Source organism: Apostichopus japonicus, chromosome 13 (assembly GCF_037975245.1).
Source record: "Apostichopus japonicus isolate 1M-3 chromosome 13, ASM3797524v1, whole genome shotgun sequence".
In the NCBI taxonomy this organism is placed as follows: Eukaryota; Metazoa; Echinodermata; class Holothuroidea; order Aspidochirotida; family Stichopodidae; genus Apostichopus; species Apostichopus japonicus.
Window position 1 is genome coordinate 21,855,235 of NC_092573.1, and position 26,785 is coordinate 21,882,019.

At 37.5% G+C, this 26,785-nt stretch overlaps 1 protein-coding gene across 8 annotated transcripts in view; it reads left to right on the forward strand.

Annotated features, from left to right (window-relative positions):
* Positions 1-5,711: 5,711 nt before the first annotated feature.
* LOC139978325 (unconventional myosin-IXb-like) overlaps positions 5,712-26,785 on the forward strand; it is a 110,371-nt gene continuing 89,297 nt past the window's right edge. For 5 of the 8 annotated variants that reach the window (XM_071988414.1, XM_071988410.1, XM_071988412.1 and 2 more), the window contains exon 1: positions 17,064-17,168. In XM_071988414.1, coding sequence (XP_071844515.1) covers positions 17,079-17,168 — 90 coding nt within the window. In that variant the 5' untranslated portion in view covers positions 17,064-17,078. Of the gene's footprint in view, positions 5,872-7,266; positions 7,303-17,063; positions 17,169-26,785 lie in introns of those variants that run through there. The other 3 variants (XM_071988416.1, XM_071988413.1, XM_071988415.1) reach the window with 3 other exon arrangements.

The following is a 26,785-nucleotide window of genomic DNA, read 5'->3' on the forward strand; positions in this document are numbered from 1 at the left end:
TTCCGTCCACAATAGAACTAGCATAGCGTCCTCTATTTCATCACAGCCTTATGTAGTCAATACAGCTATATCTGTACCAGTGATAAGGTCTCGCACCACAATTAATTGTCCCATTGACTTACACACTAAACTCGTCACTTTCAAGACCTGCCAAAGCATAGATAGATGTTTTCAACTGGTATATCCTACCCACCACATGATAGCTGAGATCTTGGCATATCATGGCACTTGCAAAATTCCATACCATGACCGTTTAGATTTTGAGCCAGAAGAGGAGCAAGTTTGGCATACTGAACCCCCACCCTTCCATCTGCTCGCTCGGAATAATATCAACATTTAACCAAAGATTTTCCAAAAATGGTTTATATTAACTTCGGTCCTCACTATTTTCACACAATCTGTACTTTAAATTATGCGCTTTCATATACAGGCGGAACAAAGAATGATGGTAACCTATAACATGCTTAAACAAGCATTACCTTATGTACTTTTACCACTCTAATTGTGGTGCGGTACCATAATAGCCATAAGATCAGTTCCCCTCTGTACGGAAGCCATCAGGGCACATGCGACATGCCGTGATACCGTGTAAGAATACCATGATATCTCGACAAAAATACGTTTTTGGCCAAGTTAGAGAGTTAGAATAACTCAGCAACACGATTTTGTCGAATTACTGTCAGTTGCGGTAACTCGATAAGATGACAGATATAAGATTAATGTCGAGTTACTGATTAACTATAACTTGACATCTTATAAAATAAAATAAAAATTTGTACGAGTTACCGACTTACGATAATTTGACATCTCGACAACAAAATTATTTTGTCAAATCGCCGACCAAACGCAAACCAGACAGTACGACAACAATTTTAATTGTCGAGTTACCGATTTATACTAACTTAACATTTCCACAAAAAATGTATTTTTGTCGAGTTACCGGAAGTTACAAAAAGATGGAGTTTTATCGAATTGCCGACTTCTATATATATAGTTAATAACTTGTTGTCCTTTCAATATACCTCAACGTCCATTTCATACCCTTTCATTCTTTACTTCACTTTTTTGTCAGTTTCTGTTAATTATATACTTCACCGATAAGGGGTATGGCGGAGGGGTGTGGGGTTCCCTAAGTTTACACCTTCGTAGGGCTGACAGGTCTGTTACCCAAACAGGCGTTCCGGCACTTCATGAGCAGATTAGTGACGGGCGTTTTTACTGTACTATTATTAAATGTTCTCTAGTAAACTAATAGCACGTGATGTACCCTTGAAAAAAATGTTTTCTTTTACATGGACTCGTCAAGGCATATCGACATATGGATGATCAAATAATATCATTTAACTGATAATACATATCGAACAGTGTAGCATTATATGAACAGTTGGTGTATCATACGAACCATATATGGTCATTTGTAGAAAAATTAATAGACCAACTTTTCGTCATTTTGATTGTAAATAAATATTACACTCGACTTTGCGATGTTCATTCATTTCCTCAATATGGACTAGTACGCATATTGATGTATGATTTCGATTAACAACTTTAACTGAACATATCTTTACAGCTGTGTAACATTCGGGTAAACAGTTGGAGCAAAGGGTGGGGAATGGCGACGGTCGATGTGGCCATCATCAGCTGATCAGTCGGGACTTAAACGTTCAGTTGGTTTGTTTTGAAATGCAGACCGGGCACAGGACATGTCCCTGCCCAAATCGGTCGGGAAATTCAGAACCCCCCCCCCCTTAGCTTAGCATGAAAATCATGTGCTTGTCACTGATATACGTATACCGTATTTTCATATTAATTTATATTATGAGACAGTTGTGTAATTTTAGCGTGTAAGTGCGTTTGACGAGAGAGTTTGACGAGAATTATAAATAAGAATCGCACAAATTCGGAGAATTCGAGAAAAAACAAATGTTGCGATGTTTTGTTGTATGATCTGTCATATCCCTGTTCATTACGTATCCCCACTGCATCATCGGGGGTGGGGGGGGCGGGGTGTTTACATGTATAGTTCAATCATTCGAGTCCATCACGGAGGAACGTATATGATGTCAATTAAAGTCACCCTTCATAACGTTCGATCATTAACATCAAAATGGCAATGAACTTGGAAGCCTTGCAGAATTAAGGAACTTCGACAACTATATTCGACTGCATAGGAAGTTATCTGAGTTGGATAAGCTCATTTTGTACCCTATACATGTGATGCTGCAATATTATCAATATCGATTATAATAATATTAACTAGTCTTATGAAGCACAGACTCCAACAAAAGTTGTTCAATGCGCATTTACGGGTGCTGAATGTGCAAAAACCAATAGAGTCGAGAGAAAAGAAAAGTTTTAAGACAGCGCTTGAATTGAATAATATAATCTAGAGACCTAATTTCAACCGGGAGGGACTCCATAAATGTGGTGCAGCATTCAGAAAGCTACGGTCACCGAAAGATTTTGTACGTGACATTGGAACCTGAAGTTGAAATTGATAATGCGAACGTATTCTACATATAGCTTGCTGATGTATAAGAGAACATTAAGGTAGGTTGGGGTACCAGTTAGTAATGGCACGAAAAGCTAGAATGAGGATTTTATAGTCAATCTGGAGTCTTATTGGGAGTAGGAGTGATGGGGGTAAACCTCTTCGCCCTATGGACGACGATTCGAGCAGCCGTGTTTTGGATCCTTTGCAATATTATGTATATTCATTTCTCTCTCATTGGGATGAGCGAGAAGTCCACCCCTGCCCAATCCCTCCTTCCCTCTGGATAAACCACTGGAGGGAACAATTTGGGACGGTTCAAAATATTAAAGAAGAAATAACATTTTTTGTTACATCTGCTTGATTACATTTATCAAATCCCCTAATTATTAAACATTACTGGTGCCGTCGGGCAGACATAGGGATGGATTTTGTAATTTTTTAGGATTATGTGTGAGGGAAGAATCGTGGCTGACTCTTTATAGGCTATATGGGATTTAAGGGACTGCATGTGAAAATATCAACGGGAGAATCATTTCAGAGAATACCCAAACTTGTGAAAACTATATAATGCTTTATTACTATGCAGACAAATCGGTGCATAAATTATAAGGCTCTCACAAAGTCATCACTATTGGGATACAATGAAAAAGAAGAAAGGAAAATCCAAAAACAAGTTTTTGATAAAGAATAAATATTGTCACACTAACATCTATAGTAAATTTGTGGACACTTTGTTATCCCCTTTATCACAATATCACTTGTTAGTCTCTATAGAATTGGGTGTGAACAGGGGGGTAGGAAGCTTCCAAAAATTGGGGGGGGGGGCACAAGATAAGAAGGGCACTTCCTCATTCCACAACCACCACTCGTTATGCTATCAACCGATACACACCGGCCATATCACTTAAATATATATGATGTGTTAGTATGCTATCAATACGGTGCACGTGAATAATTACAATAAAATATTAAAATTAACAAAGGCTTCAGATATCCAAAAGGCAGTTCTTCATCAAAGGGGCACATTTTATGCTACTTTGGAAAAAAGTGGGGGCACGTGTCTCCGGTGCACCCCGGCTCCTACCCCCTGGGTGTGAAGGAGGGAAGGAGAGTGGGGTGCTTTTATCACGCCGCTTTTCACAATGTAACAGGACACTTCGTTTGGATTTGCTTGCTGTACATAACATTTAGTCCCTGATTATCCATGCAGTTGATCAAAACTATATGAAGCCCCCCCCCCCCTCTCTTCTCCTCATTTGAAAATAATACCGTGAGAATATGAATCGGAAAATTCAGAAACAAACAAACAAACAAATTTTTTCCTTGATAATCCAATCGTCACACTTTTAATAGTTTGAAAATCAGAATTAAAACAATTATGTATTGTTGTTTGCTTTATTTCACTGTAAAACGTAACATGGCTTTAACAGGTAAAGATGAAACGGTTAACCTATAATCAACGGATTTGCTATTAATAAACAGACCTGATTATTTCAATTATCACAATAACAATTATCTAGTAATGCGAAATAGCTTTATCACCGATGAAATTCCGAGTCTGTGATATTTCTATTATAATTTAACCGGTAAGGGAATATCCTGCAGCTACAGACAATGTAGACTATAAGTATTAGCAGGAAATACAACAATAGCCAACGTTGCAGTCATAAACCTTAAAATATCTCTGAATATACTTTCCTTGGTCGTTCATGGAATTCTGTAGTTCTCAGAATATGTTATCATTTGGTGGTGAACTTCACTTTTGTCGAATAAACCATTCGTTAATCGATGAAAGGATCGCAATATATGAATGACGTCATCAGGGCACATAACGATCTTCAACTACTTTGCATACAACAATAATTAGGACAGATCTCTTTTTTTTATAATGAGTAAGGGTGTGGCCCTGGGGTCGCTGAAGTCGACTCCCATGTAGTGAGAGGAGCATGGGGTCCTCCCCTATAGTAAAATAACATTTTTTCGCGTCACGGATGGTGTATTCTAAGAAGTAGTTTATAAATATTTCTACATAGATTCAAGACGGTTCAACACTCGCTTCGAATTTCGATTAACAAAAGAAGAAGCATATGGACTTCTTTTTTCGCTGTGAACAATAACATGCATGTTCAAAGAGAAACCAAGACAATTCAATCATGATTCTTCACCGAGTTGTACAAGAATTATAGTAGACATTACTGTAACATTAATGTTACTCATAGTCCCTCGGTTTAACTGCGTTAGTTGATCGAAGTTGACTCTCATTAAGCCGTGCTGGTTGGTCAAAGGTCACTCGGGAGACGGGGTCCAAACCTAGGTATGCCGCCTACGCGGTGAGGGCGAACCTTGAACAGCGAACTTGAAAGGATGCAGAACGGTAGGAGAGGGATGAGTGGGGGTAGGTAGGAGAGGAGTTGACATTTATGATATAGGCCTAAGAGCTAGAGAAGGATGAAGATGTCCCCTAAAAGTTGGACTTGCAAAAGTTGAAGCTCTAACGTAAATTAAGCTACCGAACTCAAGAGTAGTATATATGAAACATTTATGCACAAACTCCATACACTGTAATTTGCTTGTACTTTGAATCGGTAACACCAGGATAGGAATTGTAAGCCCTCAAAAGACCAAAATTATTCAAACAATTATGAACCCCTAAAAAGAACAACAACAAAGAAGCAGAGTTGCTTCCGTAAAAACATTATTACCCCATTCTTCCATTTCCTTGAATGATCCAATATGCAGAGAAACTGGTTTCGTCAGCCTGGATTTTGAACATGGTGACTAATTAGTCACCATATTCCAAATCCATATTTTTTCTTTTCGAAAGCCGCACCACAGAAATTCGACACAGTTCTGTGTACAGAGCCGTGGATTATCAATGGTTCTGTGAGCCGCGCCCATTAGTACCCGTGAAACTTCCGTAAGCTCAAATTTCGCCACAGATAAAGCGCCAACATCGAATCGTTTCATCAGTTCTATATTTGGTTTTAATTGGTACGGTGTCGCTCCATATATCGATCTTTTTTCATAATAAGTTGTATCCAATGTTCAATGTTTCAAAATTGTTAGTATTTTAGGGTCATTTTGAGCTTTTTTTTAGGTAATTATGTTCTCGAAACTCTAGTGGGAGCCACAGTGTAAAATCTGGTACAATATTATCTGTGCTCAACAGCTGATTCAGTTCGTCAACATACGTACTCCGTTGTAAGAAAGCTCGATTCAAGTTTTAGTGGTAAAACTTCCACAACGACGGCAGTTGGTCTCATATCTGTTCTCGAGCAGCGTGTGCTTTCTATTTCCGGAGATACTTATCTCGCGTAGTCGAATGGAATAAAACTTATTAAGTAATTATCAAGATTGTCAGGTTGAAGAGTGAAAATGTAAGTTTCCTAGTATTATCTTAATTATTAACCTGGAATATTTCCTGATCGATATGGAATCAAAAGATCGCTTATAACAGCTGCAATTGATAGGTAGTGGTAACCGATTCATGAAGATTGGCTAGAAGTTTCATCAGTATCATTCGCTTGTAAATGTAATGTAGGTAGGCCCTAGGCCTATGTTTACTTGTACACAAACTGCCCACCATAAGTGCACGGTATGGTCTCGTCCTACAGGTGGGGTGTTATGAGTCCTGAAAGTATTGAACTTGAAAAGAGAGTAAATTTGTTAAGACTTCATGGAAATAGTCATAACCTATGGTATCAATGGTTTATTGTTATATTTTATAATGTTTCAATACAGACCCCAGGCCTAACGTTTTTTTTAATGTTATTCGTTCAAAAGACCCTTGTGACCAAGGGGCCTAGGCTAGCCATGCAGAAACACTGCTACAGTACTAGGCCTAGGGAAGTAATATTCCTTACTCTTAAAGGCTACGGACTTAATTACACAAGTCTACGCCTACTAATACCATTGCTGTATTCAGTACTGTAACTAAACCATGTACTACTAGGATATGCACAATTGTGGGGATTAAAAATGGCACAGTAGAGGTTTGAAGTGGCAAATTTTAGTCTTACTTATTTTAACATGATTTTCCAAGGCTATGATTTTTCAAGGCTATTTACAATGGTCCTAGGCATAGGCCTTCATATGAGCTACTTCTACAATATGATCAATGCAAGTTTGTATCTGATTGTATCTTACGAAAGAAACACATAAAACTAGAAGGCGGGAATAATTAGTGTCCAAATCCTGCGTAGCCGTTTTGGTGGCTCTGAAATTTGTGTCTTATAATAATAATAGTAAATGCAAATTTATATAGCGCCAATATCCAGAGGAAAACCAATGCTCAGTGGCGCTAGTGCTCAGGAAAGCAGGCAAAAATAGATGTGTTTTGAGTCTGTTTTTGAAAATGTTAACGTTGGGTGCCGACTTGATGTGCAGTGGAAATGAGTTCCAAAGAGTAGGAGCGGCATTAGAGAACAATCTTTGACCAAATGACTTGAGTTTCCACTTAGGTACATGGAGCAGTAGCTGATTTGAGGATCGGAGAGAGCGGGCGGGTGGTGGTCTTTCGACTGTTCATGCTACTCATGTATTCTGGTGCTAATCCATGTAGGGCTTTATATGTGAGCAGGATGATTTTGAAGTTTATCCTGTAGGAAACAGGTAACCAGTGCAGTTGCCAAAGAATAGGAGTGATGTGGTATAAATATTGTTTCCTTTGATAACAAATTGTTATTCATCTTTGGATTTGTTTAGCATTTTGCAATGTGATACTGGAAAAACAATTCCCATGAAAAGTCTCACCAGCGTAGGAATAATATTACTTGTGTACCACCACCATGCAGCCCAAAGAACTAAAGGTAAAATGTGCTTTTTTGATCCTTGATACTAATGTTTTATTTGCAATAAGTGCCAGCCCATAAGAAAAGAATAAGGATCCCTAAAGTGTGTAAACAAAAGCCTTACATATATACATGACAAGACAAGTTTGCCAAGTAAGGAAAATAACAAACTTGTTTGTTCATTCTCACATGGTGTTTACTTTGTTCATGTATGTATGTACACACCAAGTACTGTAAGACTATATCTTACACAGTGTAGGGTCTGTCATTAGTCGAAATGCTAACACTTCATTTGTACTGAAAGAAGAAAATGAAAAATGAAAGAAACTTCAGGACAGTAGCCTAGTGTTATGTTATCTGTATTCTTTCAGGATGTATATAGTTCATGTTATAATACAAGGTACTAACAAGATCTCTGTTTCGGTATCTGTTCCTTTCGCAGAACAGTTTTTTTGGGAAAAGATCTCATTATAGGTCTTGGTTAAGTTCTAGCCAGAATGTATCGACTGAACTGTGTTATTGCTTAAATTTGTTGTGAGTAATAATTTCATTACAGTAATTGTGAACAGTAGACCGGGAAAGGCTGTTTTAATATGACAACAGTGTTTGAAAATCTACTGTTATTACCGTCTTTACTGATTTTACTTCAGTATGTTACACACCACTTATACTTTATGATGACCCTTTTTGTAATGGGCCCATCTCTTAAAGGTGGTTTAACAAATGAATGGAAAAGAAAACTCAATGAAACCTCATTCATGAAATTTCTACCAGAAGTTTAATTTTGGCAAGAATTCATTTTTGTTGAGATTCAAAAACACTAGTGCTCAATTTATGGTTGGTTTTTGTAGAACCTTAAGCTCAAGTTCAGATTTGTTTATAGATACTTCAGTTTGTTTATTTACTTGATAAACTGATATAAGTAAACACATGGTTTCCAGGTAGAGCTGATTGTCGCCCCTATACAGTAAGCATGTGAATAGTTGAACATGGTATAAAATAACTTGGTTTGTTCCATAAATTAATATGGCCTTATGGATTCAGCATTTCTCAGAAAGTGTTTGCTTTCAAGGTATCTTCTTCTTAAATAAGCATGGTCCCTTCCTTCTTGAAAATTTTGGTTCCGTACATACGGCGCTGCTTTCCAAACTTTTGCCTTAAAAAACCATGTTATGATTTCCCTGTAGTTGTGACTAGACTTGTCTCTGGTTTTGACTCGATTTCCCTCTATTTGAGGCCTAAAATAACCTCATGAATAATACTCTGTTATAATTGGTGATTAAACTGTAGAAACAATTGACGTTGATTGTTATTAATTGAACATTGACTGAAAGTTAGTAAACCACAGCACAAAAAGCTCACACACACATACATAATTTATGAAACCCTTTGGAAAACAAATCACCAGTGAGATACAGAGGAAGTTGACAATGATAAAGAGCAATGCCACTGGTCTTTACTTTAATAGAACTCTGCATTCAATCAGGTCATTGTGCAGTTTACTAATTCATGAATTAATCTTTGTATCAATGGTACTTGTTCGGTTCTGTTGAACAGCATCTTCTGTGGAACATTTAGAATTTAGACTGCATGATAATTATCATTTTGAAAAGTATTTGTTAAAAGTGCTCTCTACAAGAAGGAATTAACATTCAATGATTCAAAATATAAAAAGGCTGCAACTTTAAAAAACTTAAGTCACCTTTTTTTGAGGGGGGGGGGAGGGGGTCTAAGATCAAGGTTTCTTCTGGTATGCAGCCATGGCAGTTTGTTTTCCTGTCATTTGTTGTTGTAATGATGTCATCCATATGCTAAACAGTTTGTACTTGAGACCTGTAATTGTCTGGCAGATGGTACAATCAGTTATTCTTTCTCTGCAATGACTAGAGACAAGAGAGAGAAAAAAAGATATTAAAACTAGGTCCATTTGATACAGTCAGTTGTCACTTGTAATGGTGTAGTTAACATCTCTGCTTAGCAGCAGTATCCCTCTTTGTGTTGTTGAAAGTGTAATATATCGAAGGGAGCATCAAATCTGCAAAGGAAATCGCCATGCTGTTTTCACACTTCTACAGGATATATTCAGCCTTGTGACAGAAGCTGGTTGCAACTTTTGTACCAACATCATATCGCTCATTCCAGCCATATCTTGGGCTGGAAAGGAATGTTTATGTCCTTTTTAGTATATTCAAACCAAACTGTGCATTTGACTGACACCAATACTATGGTACATCCTTTCAAAGAATCTATGTAGGAAGTCTTCAAGTATACACTACCTACTGCTGTTAGGATGCTCATAAGCAGTGACTTACTATAAACAGTTTAATCCACTTTAGAAAGCTTTGTAGTCCACAAAGTAAATTAATTGAACTTCCTGTTGTTTAATGTTGGCAAACCTCCATGATGTGTTTTTTGCAGTTGTTTCAGCTCCCACGAACACACTTCAAACAAATGCCGATTTCACGGTGTTTGATAAAAAAACACTGAGGACGCAAAGATTGCAAGGAATTTTGCGTGGGGTCCAGGGGCCCTCCTCTGGGCCCTTGCGGGGTCATGGTATGGAACCCCTTGCCCAACAAACTTTAATTTGTGCACTGAAACTGTATGGGGCAACCCTCAAATAGTTTCCTAAGTTGTTAAGATGTATATGTTTGTTGCCCATATCAAACAAGATTTTTCAATGTCCATGGTGCCATAGGCACAATAGATTGTTCATATTGTAATATTAACAATAGGTTCTTCAAATGGCCACGACTTCATATTGCCACAGGAATAATTATTGAGGAAGGGAAATTGAAGAAGGAAGACATGTTCAAAGGAGTTTAAAGTAATTTTCAATTTGACTTCAGGGGGAATATCCTGTTTTGGTTTTATTGTTTGTTTCTTAACGATCAAACTATTACAGCTGAGTTGAGTTGTGACGTTGTATCATTGACCAAACCATAGATAACTTAATAATAAAATTAGGGAGGGGGGGGGCTATGGTGAAGTGAACACCAAATGTAGGTTTTAGTTGCTGGTAGTGGTGGGATCAGGTGCCTGGGCAGTGGGAGGGAAGACAGACCATAGCAAATTTTAAAAAAAATCCCACCTGGTCCAAACAATGGCTACAGTTACAGGACTGGATAAATTTAAACTCAGATAAATACTGTACTGTAATAGTAAAGAAACATTTTCACTGACAAAAGAGATATATGCATGCAGTTTAGTTCATCTACTGACCGCCAACATGGTTTGGAAAACCTCAAGTTGCAAAATGTTTCAACTAAGACTATGTGACAAGTTTTATGCTTAGCCTGGAAGCTGTATCTTTTCATAACTGGCTTAACAAAACATTTGTGGGAAATGAAATTTGGTTCCGTGAAAAAGTTTTTGCAAGTGTTTCCTATCCTGCTGTCACGGAAGTCTGTGGATTATTGTCATTCGTCTGCCTGTAGTAAATAGTTTAGATGGGCAAAGTGATGATGGAACGTTAGATAGTACATTGCAAAGCTGTTTCTTCCTCATTTGAAGGACTATGAATTGAGTCTTGAAGTGACTTCCTTTTGTGTATACTTAGTCCGTTGCTAATGTACATCTAATGTGTGTGTTAACGAGAGGAGGCGAAGTGTAATTGAAAACAATACTGGAGCCTTATTACTTTCAAGCAATATTTACCAGGTTCAAGGATCAGAGAAATATATTAAGACTTGTCCCTCTTGTAAGGTAATTTTGTGAGTTGAATTTTGGTCTATAGATCTGTTGAAATTGGTGTTCATTTGAAGGTACAGTACGGAATGGCAAGATAGAGGCTGATTGTTATTCAGTTATTTTTATTATATCCATCTAGCCGCCCCCCACCCCCCCACTCCCACAACCTTTCGCATTCAAAAAATCCCAAATTCCATCCATTCCTGCTGGGAATCATGAATGGATGTGGATTTATATTTTGATGGCATAAAAATAGTTAAGACGGTCAGATCTGCTAAATACCAGGAGCCTCCAAGTCACTGCTGGTGCTTTTCCTCACAATGAGATTTTTTCTCTCACATTTCTAATTTGAGGATGACAATCATACACTAACCCATCAACTGTTGTTTTACCTTTCTAGCAATCCCTATTTTGCTAAGTATGGCTCTGTTCACCAGTAGTAGTGTCCTTCCCTGGGAACTGTGTTGCTCTACACAGGGTAAGACCAGGTGTTGGAAGAGTTCTGGTTGAGTGGTTATTTACAATTTGTACTGTCTGAAGTAATACCTCTATAACAAGTACCAGTGCCAAGCTAATGTAGGCCTAGCACAGGTATGGTAGGTTTGTAGGCATAATATATATGTACTGCCACTACTGTAATAGCATTGTATGTACTTGAAGTTAAAAACCCATTGAAAACTTAGTAACCGCTGGGCTGGCAAAGAAAGTGCAAATAACTCAGTAACTGATTGGAAGATAAATTAAAAGGTCTACAAGTGTCTCTAGGTGGAACGCACAAATTAATTGAAACAAAGATTTTGCATTGTTGTTTTGTATAAATGATATGCTAGTACAGTACATATGTTCATGCTCATTTGGATAATGTGCCTTTCAATTTACAATTTACTATAATCAGTTACACAGTTTTGAAATATTTGGGAGGATTTTTTTACACAATCCATTGTAATTTCCCCACGTGCGAACATGTTAATCTAATATCGTACGTCGAGTATGAATGAAGGATGGTGTGGGGTGCTTTTTTCCAAGGTTTGTGCTTTTCTTTTTGAAAGTGTATGTTAAAAAAAAAGGCCGTAATATAGCGTTTAATTTTGGGTGTTTTTTTTATTTTTATAACCGTGCGTGTAAGAGTATGTTCATAGCCTAGACTATGCCATTGAATGTATGACATTGACAGTCTCGTAACTAAGTGCTTTTAACCATAGATGAAAGTTGAGGAAAATCCTGGTTGTAGTTACGATACAGTGATTCATGTTGCAATATACTACCAGCTGTGGAAATTTGCACTGTACCACAATGCTAGTTGGGTCTGATTAGTGGGAATTTCCACATAAGTTTCTAGATACTGCCTTATCTTTGTAGTGCTTCCTGTCTGTTAATTTAATACACTGAGCACTCCAAGTGGAATGTGGTTGAGTCATTGTTCATTCCACATTTACAGTCAATGGTAATTACAGTATATGCCTTCCCCTTTGTTTCAAGTTTACTTCCTAGATGTAAATGGTATATTCTCTGTACATTTGGCAAAATTATGTGCAGCTATCACAAATGTACCTCTTTATTATTGAAGTATATATAGTATATAATTGTAAAGTATTCAAGTAATAAACCGGTGCTGTGGCCGAGTGGATAAAGGCATTGGTATTTGAAGCAATGGGGCTTGGCAATCGGGAGGTTCTGGGTTCCATACCCGGCCAGGTGGTATTAAGGTGGGTTTTTCATCCAAGAGCAATCTACGGTTTTCCCATCTGAAATGACTTAGTAAATTGAAAAAGATTTCAAATTTGAGTTAAAATGTTGAAATTGGAAGCCACCCAAAGTGTAAGTTGTAATCCATAAGCCCTTGTGGGTTTCTCCCACATTTGTGGTCGCCTAAGCGTTGTAAAAATAACTGCTGATTGTAAGTATCAAAGTGTAAAAGTATAAAATTACAAAAGTACAGTACTTTGTTGACCTCAATCAAATTACATCATTTTCCTCTCACAATTGACATGTTGAAAAACCAAAGCATGCATCCTATTGTACTGAGTAGACTGTACTGTAATTCTGACTGTAAATCACATTTTCCCCCAAAATAATGATTCATTTGCAAGTAAAAACATGTCTCGATCTATAAATATGGAGCAAGTCTCCATTAAAACAAAAATCTTAGTTCTACTAACTGTACCTTTCAATATGTATCGTATATTGACATTGTACATAGTGAAAGTAATGAAACTTAAAATCAGAACACAATGTACAGTAGATATTTTCACTTTTTGGATTCAAGTAAAAATGTACATTCAAATTTCACAACAAAAAACCCCCCAAAAAACAGAAGAAAAAAATAAGTGAAAGTCACAGTAGGAGGGAAAACTAATGAAATTAACCATTAATGGATAATTTAGGCAGTTTTAGGACAAGGTTGAATCATAAAATACAGATTGTTCATTTGCTTTTAAGTTTATATTTGATATTCTTTCCCCAAAAACGTGTACATAACAAATACAGTGGTTAATAGTAAACTGTAGCATCACTTATTAAAGCTGATCAAGAATCAGTCAAAGGAAGAACCATTTATTTTTTACTGTTTCTTTCAGTTTATTTGCATTTTGGTTTTTTCCTTGGCTTTTTTTCTAATAGTATTAGCTATTGAACTAATTACCTAGATAAATGAATGAAATTAACATGACTGAACATAGTAGTGTTGCCAGGCCTAGAAATTTTACAATTTTTAGCCATTTGTTAAACAATGCATGTGCTCTAAAACTTGTCTTGCTAACATCAAGTTCCTACAGTTTCCACAACTCAGGAAAGTGTTGTATAAATTGATATTCATGTTCTTAATGTCTTCTGATGGGAACATGCGAGTGTGTTTTTTTTGGCTACTGGCAAATGGCAAAAATCCAGTTGCATTTTGTCAGTTTACATTTTGAGCTGTTGTTTCTTTGATTCCTATCTGCTCCTCTGATCCCCTTTGTACAAACACTAAGCCGAAATTGATGAATTAGCCATTTGACTATGTCACACTAGGTTGTGATTTGTGGTTGATAACAGCTGTGTTAAATCAATTGTGAGTCACCAAGGATGGTGAGTATCAAAACAGGGGTATTCCCTGTACTCTACTGTATGAGTTTACCTAGTTGTCTGTTTTTACAGTATGTGGCATTAAAAAGCTAGACTAATGGCTTGCTTTAGTCACCATTTGATAGAATGAACAGAGCTGACATGGATGATAATGCAGACTTTTGTTTACCACTAGTAGTCTGTCAAGACCGCTAGGAAGGAAGTAAAGGGATGGTTAGTTTGGGTTGTCATTGAAAGAGTAAACACCTTAAGGATCGAAAGGGTCATTCCATTCAATAGGGTGGAGGTGATAATTGTTTAGATGTATCCTTGATTGCTACAAAGGGTGGTGGACAACTTGGACAAGGTAAACTAACTGCCACAATAGGGATTGGTTTTTAACAGCAGCAAAGTCTATAACATTGTATACATAGGAGACTTATGCATGAACTAGTAGTGTATGAATTTATAGTTTAACTAAGTAAGGTGGTTTCAAACTATTGAAACATTGCGTTTAACGGCCATCATCGGTATCGCCCTCAAATCTGCTGGAAAGTCAAATAATAGTCATCCATGCTCAAGTTATTAGTAAGCATTTCCATGTAAAAGTAGTAACCCAGACTTCTCAGATATTGAAATGCCTATTTGTAATACTCCTCAATGGCTGGAAGTAACTTTGATGATCAGAGCCACTAGGAAAGTGGTTTTTGAAAACTTGTAGCAGATTTTTAGTCTTCCTCATATTCGGGGCCAGCGATGATGATAATCTTTAACGGTGGATCTTTTCCAGCTTGAATAACAGTGGTAATGGATTTGAGCAACAAGATAAGCTATAATTAAAATTGCAAAGTCAATATGAATTATGTATGTCATATTTTCTAAATTTCGGGTTTAAGTTTTACTGAAAATAAGGTAAAAGTTGTTCAAGAAAGGACCACAGCAACCCAGAATTTGTTCCTCAAATTAATCTGATTTAATATTGACTTTCTCTTTGAAATTGATTCTCTTCTTTAACACCTTGACTTTGTTTTTTTATATGAAAGACACCAATGAATAGAATCAGAATCTTTTGTAAATATTTTGTATCTCTTTACAAAATACCTCAAATAACACCTAATTATCTAAAAACCTGAATATAATTTCATGTGATTAATACTAAGAATGGCTTGTTAAGTCTGGTTGAGAAAGTATCTAGGCCTAGCTAAAAACTAAGCTACAGTATGGAACCATTGACTGGACCTGTTCTCATTGTTAGATCTGATCTATCTTGATCATATAATGTATGAATCTTTAATAATCTTCTCTGAAACAATCGTCCGTCATCATTTATACATGACAGATCGGAACACAAAACACATTCGTGAAACATGTCTAATCAACTTTCTCCATGGAGATGATAGATTTCCTGAAACTGATGCTGAAAGTGGGGTAATCTAATTTTTTTGGGTTGCTTCAGAGTTATAACAGTTTTCCCCCGGCAAATTCCAAATTGAATCGAGGAAAGTATCACAGGTCTTTCAGACACTACGCTGATTCCACACAAAGTATTGTGAGGAAGATGTGTTTTGTGTGTGTTTAAGTCAATAGGCCTACAATATTGTATTTTGTTCTCTGAATTAATAAAAGCAGCTTCCACTCTGTTATCGAGTTTGATAAAGTTTTGATAGTCTTCATGCACTGTCCACATCCCATAATTATGCACTAAGATAAGCTTGGATAGTCATGTTTTGTTGTCAAAAATATCAAGGAAAAAATGAGAAACTCTTTCATTATTATATAATCACTTTGTGCTTGTAAGTATATAATACATACTATGAAAAATGTTGGCATAAAATCTTCAGAATTGAATTATTTCTAAATTACTCTTGAATTAAAAACTCCATTCAAATATCCTCCCCTGTCTCAGCTCAACTATTAAACTTTCCCATTTACCTAGCCTATTAACTGGTAACTGTTTACTAGCACTGTGTCCCAATTGTGACCCTCTTTCGGGTCATGGCCGACCGCATCTTCCTTCCAAAACATACCATTCGTGAAGTTAACAGCCTGCATCAGGTAACAAGTTTCAATCTCCAGGAGTCAGGTTTTAAGAACTGTGTAAGTCACAAGTGTTTTCAACTATCATCTTGGAGAAAGTTTGCCCAACGCCCTTTTGAAGCGCTGCATTTTAATATCTGTAGACTTGTTCACGTTTTTGTCGATCGTGTTGGATATTTCAGTCCGGTATTTAACGTAACTTAAAAGTAGAATAAAACTACCCATGAGTCGACAGGTCGTACCCCGATGGTATACAGACTAGTGTAGTTAGGTTTCCCCACGATTTTCGCGCACGCCTGAAAAGGTACAACAGCTGTAAACTCTTCCGCGTCAACCCCCATGTTAAGCGAAAATATAAATTTGTTCAGCTATCGTTTGCAGTTAAAAGGCTAATCTGATACTCATGGTCTTCTGTGAATTGCTCGAGGGGTTGATATCAATACAGTCTCTGTGCTACCAGAGGAAGCCCTCGCTGAAAGTAACATATTTGCCAGATGATAACAAACTTAGGTCAACAGCCTCGTCCCTTTCTTCCTCCGCTCTTCCTAGTTTTAATCTCCGCACCATCGGTCGGACCGAGATTCTTTCGAACATACCTCAACAGCGTCACACATGGCATGTGAATATTTTTTCTTCTTATCCGTGTGATTCGGTAGCAATGTAATGGCACACAGGCTGGCTTGATTAAGTTACTTTGCATCATGTAAAAACCCACAGTCACACATCCAGTTGAGGGATAATTTATGGACGTTCTCAAGGAATTTCGTCAACAAACAATTTGTGGGGAGGGTTTTATAGCTCACTCACAGACTCATCAGTTAGTTCTGCATATTAACCGACAAAGATCTCGGATAGCTTTCCCGTTTCCTTCCTTGTGTTGCCTTTTATGAAGAGCTGCTGTGCTTTCTTAGAGAAATTGACTGAAATTAAATATTCTCACTTTCTGTCTCTCGGAGACAATTTTGCAACCCATTGAATGATTTGAGGATAAAATGCCCAATCTTCCTGCTCCAGCCAATTTGAATATGGCTAACAGCAAGGGTTGTGCAACTCATGGATGTCAGTGTCACTGTCAACAGTGTGCTCTTGTCTTGGATCAGTGCATTCACTCAATGGTAAGTTTCACACCCTCTTCAGAAAAATCAACCCAAGTTTTTCATACCTCTTTGTTTTGAATAGCAAGGGAGTACAATCTTTATTGTCTGGTTCTCTCACAGTTCGGTCACATCTGATTATTTTTCTGTCCTTCTTCAGTCCAGCGCCTGCAGTAATGTCGCTTGTTTGTCGCAACAACATGTAAAAGCTTCAATTCCATTTTCAAATCAGTCAGTGGTAAGGATAAGAGAAGTTTTATGATCTAGAGTAGAGTTGGGAAGGGGAGGAGAGGGGGTTAATCCTTTTCTTGACTGTATATGGAATAGATTTAATAAAGAGATACAGGAAACAAGGTTTTAAGATGTTCAATTGCCATATTTAGGTTTGATACTCGCTAGGTTTGGTGAAATAGATGAACAGACTCTAAAGTTGCTTAAGTGTACTGACAGAAATGGAAATATTCAATGGAGTACGTCAACTGGACTTTTTGAGGTCTGTTTATAATACTGCATATTGCCATACCACATGATGTATGGTGTTGTTTGTAGATAACAAGTTTTGAGGTTGTCGTTACCAAGGTGACTTCTTTGTGAAACTTACTTCCAGTGATCAGTATTACTCCCTGAATGTGCAGGACCAGAAAGTCCATGAAGGTACATGCTAAATTTACCGTAATTTAATGAATAATGATGATGATCTTTCATATTTTCTCTGTAAATTTGCCAAAAAAATTAAAAATATGATATGATATTTCAGAGGTTTCACTCCTGCAACAAGTCAGTTAAAGAGCCATGTTTTTTTTTATTTAGACTTGCAAGGAAGAAAAAAAAAAGAAAAGAGAAAAAATGAAGGGAAAAAAAGAGGAAAAAACTGCAGTATTGTTTACATTGAAGAAACCATTTGAATCTCCTATGACACTCTGCTGTCTGTTCTAGTAAACATGTCAGTCAACACATGAAAGTGTTACTCTAGTAATATGGCCTACCTGCATCAAGGTAGACCACATGCCTAACAACACTGAAACTTTATATTGTGGAACAGTGGGAGTTTTGTAAGTTTTGTGGTAAGGATAGCTTGTGTTTGTTTCAGCTCCTTGTTTCACATGACTTTTTTGAGATATCATTCTATCCATTAGTGTGTTAGATACAGTATTATACTGTTTACAATTCAGTGAGTCAGTGCTGGATAGGGTTTTCAGTTCTTGAAAGAATGTCTGTCTGCTGGTAGTCACCAGGAAAAACCCCAATGGCTGGTTATTCTTGTTAGATCTCTGTCAAACAGCAAAGTCGGTTTTTCAACAGTATTCATGTCGGAGTGCAAATGTACTGGACATCAAATTGGCTGGCTGACAAGACAAGCCTTCATGGACCATTAGCATGGACCCTGACAAAGGTTTGATATGGTCGTGGGAAAGGAGGGCAGGGGAGGGGGTTATAGGCAGGAGTCAGACCAGTGTTATGTGGTGGGAAACTGCTGTTTGTGGTGGCACCATGTCCATGTTAAAGTGAAAAGTTGTTGGTTGGGGGGGGAGAGGTCAAACTGGACCCGGTCTGCTGGTGTCTGGGGTCCTTGATCGGCAGACTGGGGCCTTGATCAAGACAGCCTTGAAAAATTCATTCCTGCTGAAGATGGTTGACATTTTCGAAAAGTTATTGTCCATGATAATGACTTAGCAGCAGTTCATATGTCAACAGATGGCAAGCAGGCAGTTCTAGCGTATATTGATCCACATGGAAACATCAAAACCTAGCTAATTAACATGCTGGAAAATGTCAGCAAACCATTGTCAAGGACATTCAGTGAGGCAAGCACAGTACTTAACATTTGATGAACCAATCCATAGTCTCTGGATAATATACAACTGTGATTAAGACTGACTGTCTCATTACTTACTTCTGTTAAGGCACAGTCATGACTAGAAAGTTAATTAGGGTTTCAGTCATATATGTACGATAGCTATATATAGTACTAGTCAAGCTGAATTCATTAGCATTTAAGCCGATAGACTTGAAGGATAAAATCATTTGCTGTATGTCTTGCATACATCCAGTTACATAACAAAGAATTGATCCAATTCACTGCAATGGTTGCTTTATTCCACGATGCATACTTGTTCCCTCGCTAGTCCTATTAGTTGGTAGTCAATTCTCATGGTCAAGTTACAGCCCTGTGCACAAACAATTTTTTAGTTTCTGTTGAACTCAGTGCACCGTTGTGACTCCTTATTAGGTTTGCTATGAATCATCCTTCTGAAGCTACCAAGGATAGTCAAATAAAGGCTGCAAATCAGTTGAATATTAACTTTCAACATGGAGAAGGTTAATGTGCAAGTAATTATGGTTCCTTTTGATCCTCTATAGGTCACTGCCTTGAAACTGTTTTGTGGTACTGTAGTGTAGTTATCCCAGGTCCCCTTTAACCTTTGACCTTGACATCCTCCATCCAACATGATCTAAAGAGTACATGCCTGTCAATGTTGATGGTTGGCAACATGATAAGACTTCAGATGAGTGCTGTTAGTGACACATAAGTAAAAAGGGGAGGGGGGGGGTCATTTGTGAAGAATGCTATGACAGTTTCGAATTTTGAGAAGGAAGCATAGTAGGTGGAGGATACTGGTTAGCTTTTATGACTTTATTCATGTAGCCAGGGAGTTTCAAGTTCAATCCTCGTCTGTGTCTGGAACTATTACTTAGGAAAATTTCTAGTTGGGTTTAGCAATTTTGGGAACAAAACTTACACAGATGGTATTACCGAGCATGTTTTCTCTGGCCGTTGTAATGAAGTTACTTTGCAGAATTATGTTTGGTAAATTAACTCAAATGTTAACTCAAATTAACAGTTGAGCTGTTAATTTACCAAACATAGTTCTGCAAAGTAACAGCTCAACTGTAATGCAGTAGTTTATTTCATAACAGATAATATTAGCACATCTCGAGAAAGTCTCTTCCTTTGATGCTTAAGAAACAAACATCAACACTTGGACTAGACTATAAAGGTGACCATATTTTGTAAAAAGGGATCTGGGACAAACTGTTGAAAGTGGAAAGTGCGACCTGGGAAATGGGTCTAAGGGGATTGGGGTGTCCCACTCCCCCTCCCCTTTGAGAAAAATGTGCTAGTCTGGTAGAGCACAGATGACATAATCAAGAGTAGGCCTATAGGTCAGTAGAGGAGAGTAACACGACTCTATATAGTAGGACACCCTGTCACGCTTGTACATTTCTCTGTAGATAGTAGGATAGTTCTACCCTACATTACAGTAGTTCTTGTTTTGATCTCTGCTATCGTCTGTGCAAGTTTTTTGTACATCTACATGGTGTTTTAATGACGTGTAATTAAAGTATAACTGGCAGGAAGGTAGATTTTGCAACATTTCTAAATCTGTTGTGAATAAAATGTCATATTTTAAAATTTCAGGGACTTCTTTTTAAACTGGGGATACTTTCGAGGATATTTGTTAATCGGGGCCAAAATATTGAGATCGCGAGCTTTCATCTAAATTCGGGGACGTCACTTTACACTAGACTAGACCAATCACACTTTCATAACAGAGATATCTAGCCTAGCTTATTTTCTATACAAAGAATTTGTGCTGGTGTCTTTCATGAGCTGTCATTTGGTGACTATAAGTTTTTTCCTTGTATTGAGAGAGAGAGAGCAAAAATAAAAGATTAAAGTAAGCTTTGTTTAGAACATTGTTGAAGTAAGAAGGCTGAATATGGTAAGAAGTATAATGTGTAACTTAAAGGCATTGAAGACTTGCCCCAAACCGCTTGCCAGGCTCTGAAAAAGTTAACTTTCCGTTGCTTGCAAATGACATTTTCTTCTTGTCGCTACAAAATGCAGACAGTAATGAAACGTGATTCCTTGTTATCTTTTATCTAGACCTGATATGTCCACGCTGCTATGTACACTGTGTTGTGGGTATTGACCGTAGCTGTATGTATCGACTGTACACTAGTGTCTAATTACAGACAGTAGCAAGCTGTGTGTGTATTTTCTGGGATCGATGGTGGTGTCTTACACTTCTGTTACACCTCATTCGAAACTAGGTCAGATTACCGGCATTTGACGTTTCTTTGTGCGCGAGTCTTCACACCCTTTATAGCCATTCCCTGTGTCAACCTTGTCATTTTTGTACAAACAGGCACTGTTGACAGAAGTCACTGAACCACACATTCAGTGTTTACTACTTCCTGATAATCTTTGAAATTATGCAATCTCATCATTGACTTCTCGAATGAACCATTGGCACGGATGTCACACAAGACAGTATGCTGAATTTAGGGCTAATTTCATGGAAGTAAATGTCCCCAAGACAGCATTTTTTTAATGTCAATGTAGCATTAGTTCGTAATATTTTACTTGCAAAGCAATGATACTGACATTAACATTGAATTGTTCTGGCCCCTGAAAATTTATTTCAAGAATCATTAATGTTGACATTTCAAAGTGGAGCTTCCAATCATCCTGGACTATTTATTCTTATAGCCTGCTTGGGTGGTAACCTTTCTGTAGCAGGTGTGGATATGTACCATATTCTATTGGTGTATTACGGATGCAGCTAACTGGTGCAGGCAAGGGCGGCTATCATGGGGGGGGGGACGGGGGCACATGTCATATTTTAGGTGGGGGATATAGTATCTAATATCCCCCAATATTTGGTGGCATAGTTTTCTTTTTAGCATATTTTTTGTATTTTATTATGATATCGCTAGTAATTTCAAAATAGAAAATGCTTCGATGCAACTTACAAGGCCTGGGAAGTGCCATTTCCAGCGATCTGGGAGACATTTTCGGCCAAAATTTTCTTTCGCGCTTTGCGCCAACTTATGGTGGCGCTACGCTTAGATAGTTTGCCTACAAGCTTTGCAAATAAATGAAAAATGAAATTATCCTATTGGTGTATTACGGATACAACTAACCGGTGCAGGAGTAATACACGTCAGCTGTGCGGGCAAGCTTGGTGGTGGTACAACAGCAGTACCTTTATTCAAGTACCAAAGTGAAAATACCTCAGATCCATTGTTATAATTTCTAGGAATATGGATATTATAGCAATTGTAGATCCATTGAGAAATAGAAAGTATTGTTCTTGTTTTTGGAATGATATATATATAATATTACAAATATATTTGTGGTGGGTTGCGGAATGGATCTTTTATTTGTACAGTACAGTAGCATGTAATTCACAAAAAATATATTTGTGGTTGGTTGCGGAATGGATCTTTGCTTGTACAGTACAGTAGCATGTAATTCACAAAAAAATATATTTGTGGTTAGTTGCGGAATGGATCTTTGATTGTACAGTACAGTAGCATGTAATACACAACAAATATATTTGTGGTTGGTTGCGGAATGGATCTTTGATTGTACAAAACAGTAGCATGTAATTCACAAAAAATATATTTGTGGTTGGTTGCGGAATGGATCTTTGATTGTACAGTACAGTAGCATGTAATACATAAAGGAAACCATGTGTATATATATACATTTAGTCAGATGTTTTGTAATGACCAACTTGGGATATATTGAGAACTGGGACTGATCCATTGTGTTGTCAATGTGGTGTGGCAGATGTGGCAACCCAGGGGACCAATTCATTAGACAACTAATCAATCTCCTATGCTAGTATATATATGTGTGTGTATTGTACAGTTGTATTGACTCTTTCAGTTTAGTGAGAGTAATTATTTTTGTCATAAATCTTAACCTGTAGGTTACAGTGATTTCCTTTCACTTTTCCATTTAGGTGTGCAGACGATTGTAATAGTTGTGATAGTTTGATTGTGATAGTAAAACTAACGTTCTAATTAAATCGGACTGTTTGAACCCCTTTTTTGAAGTCAGCCAGTGTTTATGTCTACTTTTCCTCTCTGTTTGACAGTGTGTTCCTTGTCTTTCAATGTTTATGGATATTGCAAAACAATTATAATTATGTATAGTGCACTACTTCATTATTGATGGCACTTTAGGTCTATTAATTTAAATGGTCATTTTCAGTTTTGTTTGTTTGGAGACTTTTTCAGTTCATGCTCATTGCTTTATTATATGGCTCTTTGCATGAAGACAGAGAACACATGACATGTCCAGGCTGCTGTGTGTTTGTATATATGCAGAATGTGTGGGTTCTTTGTGCATTTACTGTAAGTATAATAGTAATGGCTTGTAAAAATATATATCTCAAGATGGCATTGCATAATATTTATGAAAAGATTAGGTGCTTAAAATGCAGATACTCCTTGATTTACTTCGTTCCTCGCTTACCTGTCTCCTCACAACCTTAGCACCCCCTACTACCGTGCCTAGAATGAACTGGTAACCTTTTAACACTGTGCGCCCTCTATGACCGGACCCCTCCCCTCCCGGTCTATGCCTTGTTCCATGCTAGAAGCCAGTAGTTTGGGAAGAGTCAAAATTTCATCTTGAGGTACAACAGAGGTGAAAGTGTATAAATCTATTCCATAGAAACACCTCAATGAGTCTTGTACGCCATATGGTTACCTCATTGAATGGGTGAACCCTATTCTTTCTTCAGGACGGGATCCTTCATAATTTTTTTACATCGGGCCTCCCTTACCTGTCTCCCCACAACCTTAGCACTGTTGTTCCACCGCGCGTAGTTCTCAACTGGTAACCATATAATTTCCTAGATCAACTATTAAGGGTAAAGACTGGAGAACATATTAAACTATGCACTATAGTGTAACATAAATGTACTATGTAATCCATGTGCTTCCCATGACTCATTCCATCTTGTTTCAGTTTCTTCAAGACACGGTATTGTTTATTGACTTAAAGACCAAATGTAAGGCATACATGTATAGAGTGGGTACTGAATATCCAGTGTGCATTGCCCTTCTAGAGTAAGGAGATAGTAGAAAGAGAGAAAAATAATCACGAAATATGAAAACAAAATTCTCTGAAGGTAAATCTCCAGTCAAATCTTGTAGTTGAACATCTGAACCGTAGATTGGAAAGGATTCCTCGGTGGGTGGTGCCTTAGAAGTGGGGCTGGGGGGGCGCATTGATAAAACCATCCAGTCATATGGTTTAGTTAGATAGGAAAGTGCATGGCCTATATTGAGATGGAGTGAGATGGAGGCAGGTAAGTTTTGGGGAAACAGAGAAAACAAAGTTAGTTGCTGATACAGCTGAGTAATGGACATTTTAAGTAAAACAGGCATTAAATGGGCATTTTAGTCAATAATTGATATAGGAAGGCATTGGTAATTAGTACAATGGAATATATTGTATTTGCCCCATCATTTGATAGTGTGAATTCATAGTGCATAGCATTGGAATGCAAAGCCATGTACTTTATTCCTAGAATGTGTCACATGCTGCATGAACAAGGTCCATGAAGCCAACATTTCACAGAACACTGTACACTGCAGAGAGAGCCATACAGGACTCAAATGGTCTCATATGGAACAGACAAGAGACTGACCAACTGATGAATTAGACCTATGCATTAAACTCTGACTCATCATCTCTGCATTTCAATCAATAGAAGAAACAATGACCAAAAAAAAAAAAAAAAAAAAAAAGACACAGATTTATTACAATTAAGTAATCCTGCAGTGTAATTTACTCACCTCATCATTGGGAGATGTGTGAATTTGGACACAGTGCATAACATTGGAATGCGTTATAGCTACAGTTATTCATTATGCCTCACTATAATACCAAGATTATGAAACATGCAATACAGCACAAGAATCATATGTGCCAATATATAAAGTGTTAACTGTTGTGACCACATACCTACATCAGCATTAAGACCTCTAACTGGGCTCCCTGCATGTCGCTGAACAGAATGTGCACATACAGCTCATTAAACCTCAGCAAGTTGAGTTTGGTTAACAATTACTAATCAAGCTAAGATTACAATATTGGTCACACTAAGATTTCCTTGTAAATTTTTCCACCGTATCTACTCTAGGTTAAGTAACCGGTTATTAATGAATTTGTTTCAGTTCTCAGCAGTTCATTGCACTTTTCGTAGATCAGTATTATTTGTACTCAATGAATGATAGTTGAGAGGGCACGATACTGTTAACAACATTGTTTATTGTTTTTAATTATAATGATCTTAAACATACAACATTATTATTATTATCGTCTTCTATTGCTTATTTTTATTAAAAATTAAATACAAGTGTCATATCTGAAATACCCCTTTCCCACACTTCTAATAACTTTGTTTCGGTAAATTCTAGGATTGAGTTGGTTAACAATCATTCACCTTTGCAGTTACCATGGTAACCCATATAATTGTATGCCTCGTTAAACCTTGCCGTATGTCGAAAGTGTGGGAAGCGGTGCAGTAGTGCAGGTTTTAATTCCAATGGATTTGAATCAGTCTATCCGGGCATCACTCATAAATTATTAAGTGTAATTCATTACTAAGATTCATCAAAGTCTCTCACAGAGTAATGCCTTACCACCCCCATGTTGACAACATCGAACAATGTGCTGTAAAGTGTATGTGTAACACAAACTTTAGCATATATAGTTTGCCTCGTTAAATGTTTACTCTTTAATCTGGTGGCCCAGAAATAACCTCTACCGCCGCCGAAAGATTGGATAATTGATGGACTCGTCCAGCGATGCCAGTCAGATTCGCTGAGCATGACGTTGATTACCAACCCGAGTGTCTCCGTGTGTGTTTTACCCATCAAATATTTTATCCGTCCCTTCTCATCCATCCAGTGACTGATTTTGCGGCGATATGAGTCAGAGTTTGTCCGCAATGATTATTTTTTATTTCTTTTTAGTTAGCCAATTAAATGAGAGGATGGGGATGCTTGGTGTATGTATGCACCTAGGAGCAGACTGCAGCAACGGAGCTCTCCTCCTCCTCATTCATTATTAAGTCGAGATGTGCAACTGTGACAATTTCTGTTCAATGGGCGGGCATTTTTGGGACATGATCAATTGCAGCATACACAAAGTACAGTGTAATTCTAGTCAGAGGTGAAGTCGTCAAATGTTGTCTTTTATGAATCAGGTTTTGGAAGAATGTTTCATTTACATGTTACCTCTGGTGGCTCTTCCAAAATAGGAAAACATAAAGGAGGGAAGGAGGGGGGGGGGGGGGAAGAGGCCTTGTGCAGTGTAGTACTACGTTGGTCACCAATTTAGTGAAAATTTTACTTAGAAAATAACTTAATTGAAAAAAATTAATAAGAATTATTAAGGTGCATGTGTGGTCTGAAAATGATAGTAACAAAAAAGTAACTTGTACTTTTATGGGGGTGAAAGAATCTTGCCTGTTTACTGATAATATGATGGTGTAAATTTATAGCTTCCTAAAGTGGCATGACCAGGATTACAAAGTAAGGGGACCAAATCTGATATTCCCTCAGCTGGTATATATACAGTGGATATGGAATTGGACCTTTATGGAAGGGCCAGAGACAGACGAAAGGGTTTACAAAGTATGGGATGTTCACCCTGGGGTCGTTGAAGCTGTCTGTCACATACAGTAGGGCTCTATGGGTCCTGCCTCAGGAAAAATAAAAAGTTCAGATGTCAAATAGTGCCTTTGAGGCATATTGATTCTATACATTAAGTGTATAATTAGCACGTAATGAAAGGTAGTGCTGGTAAATCTCCTTGAATCTAAAAA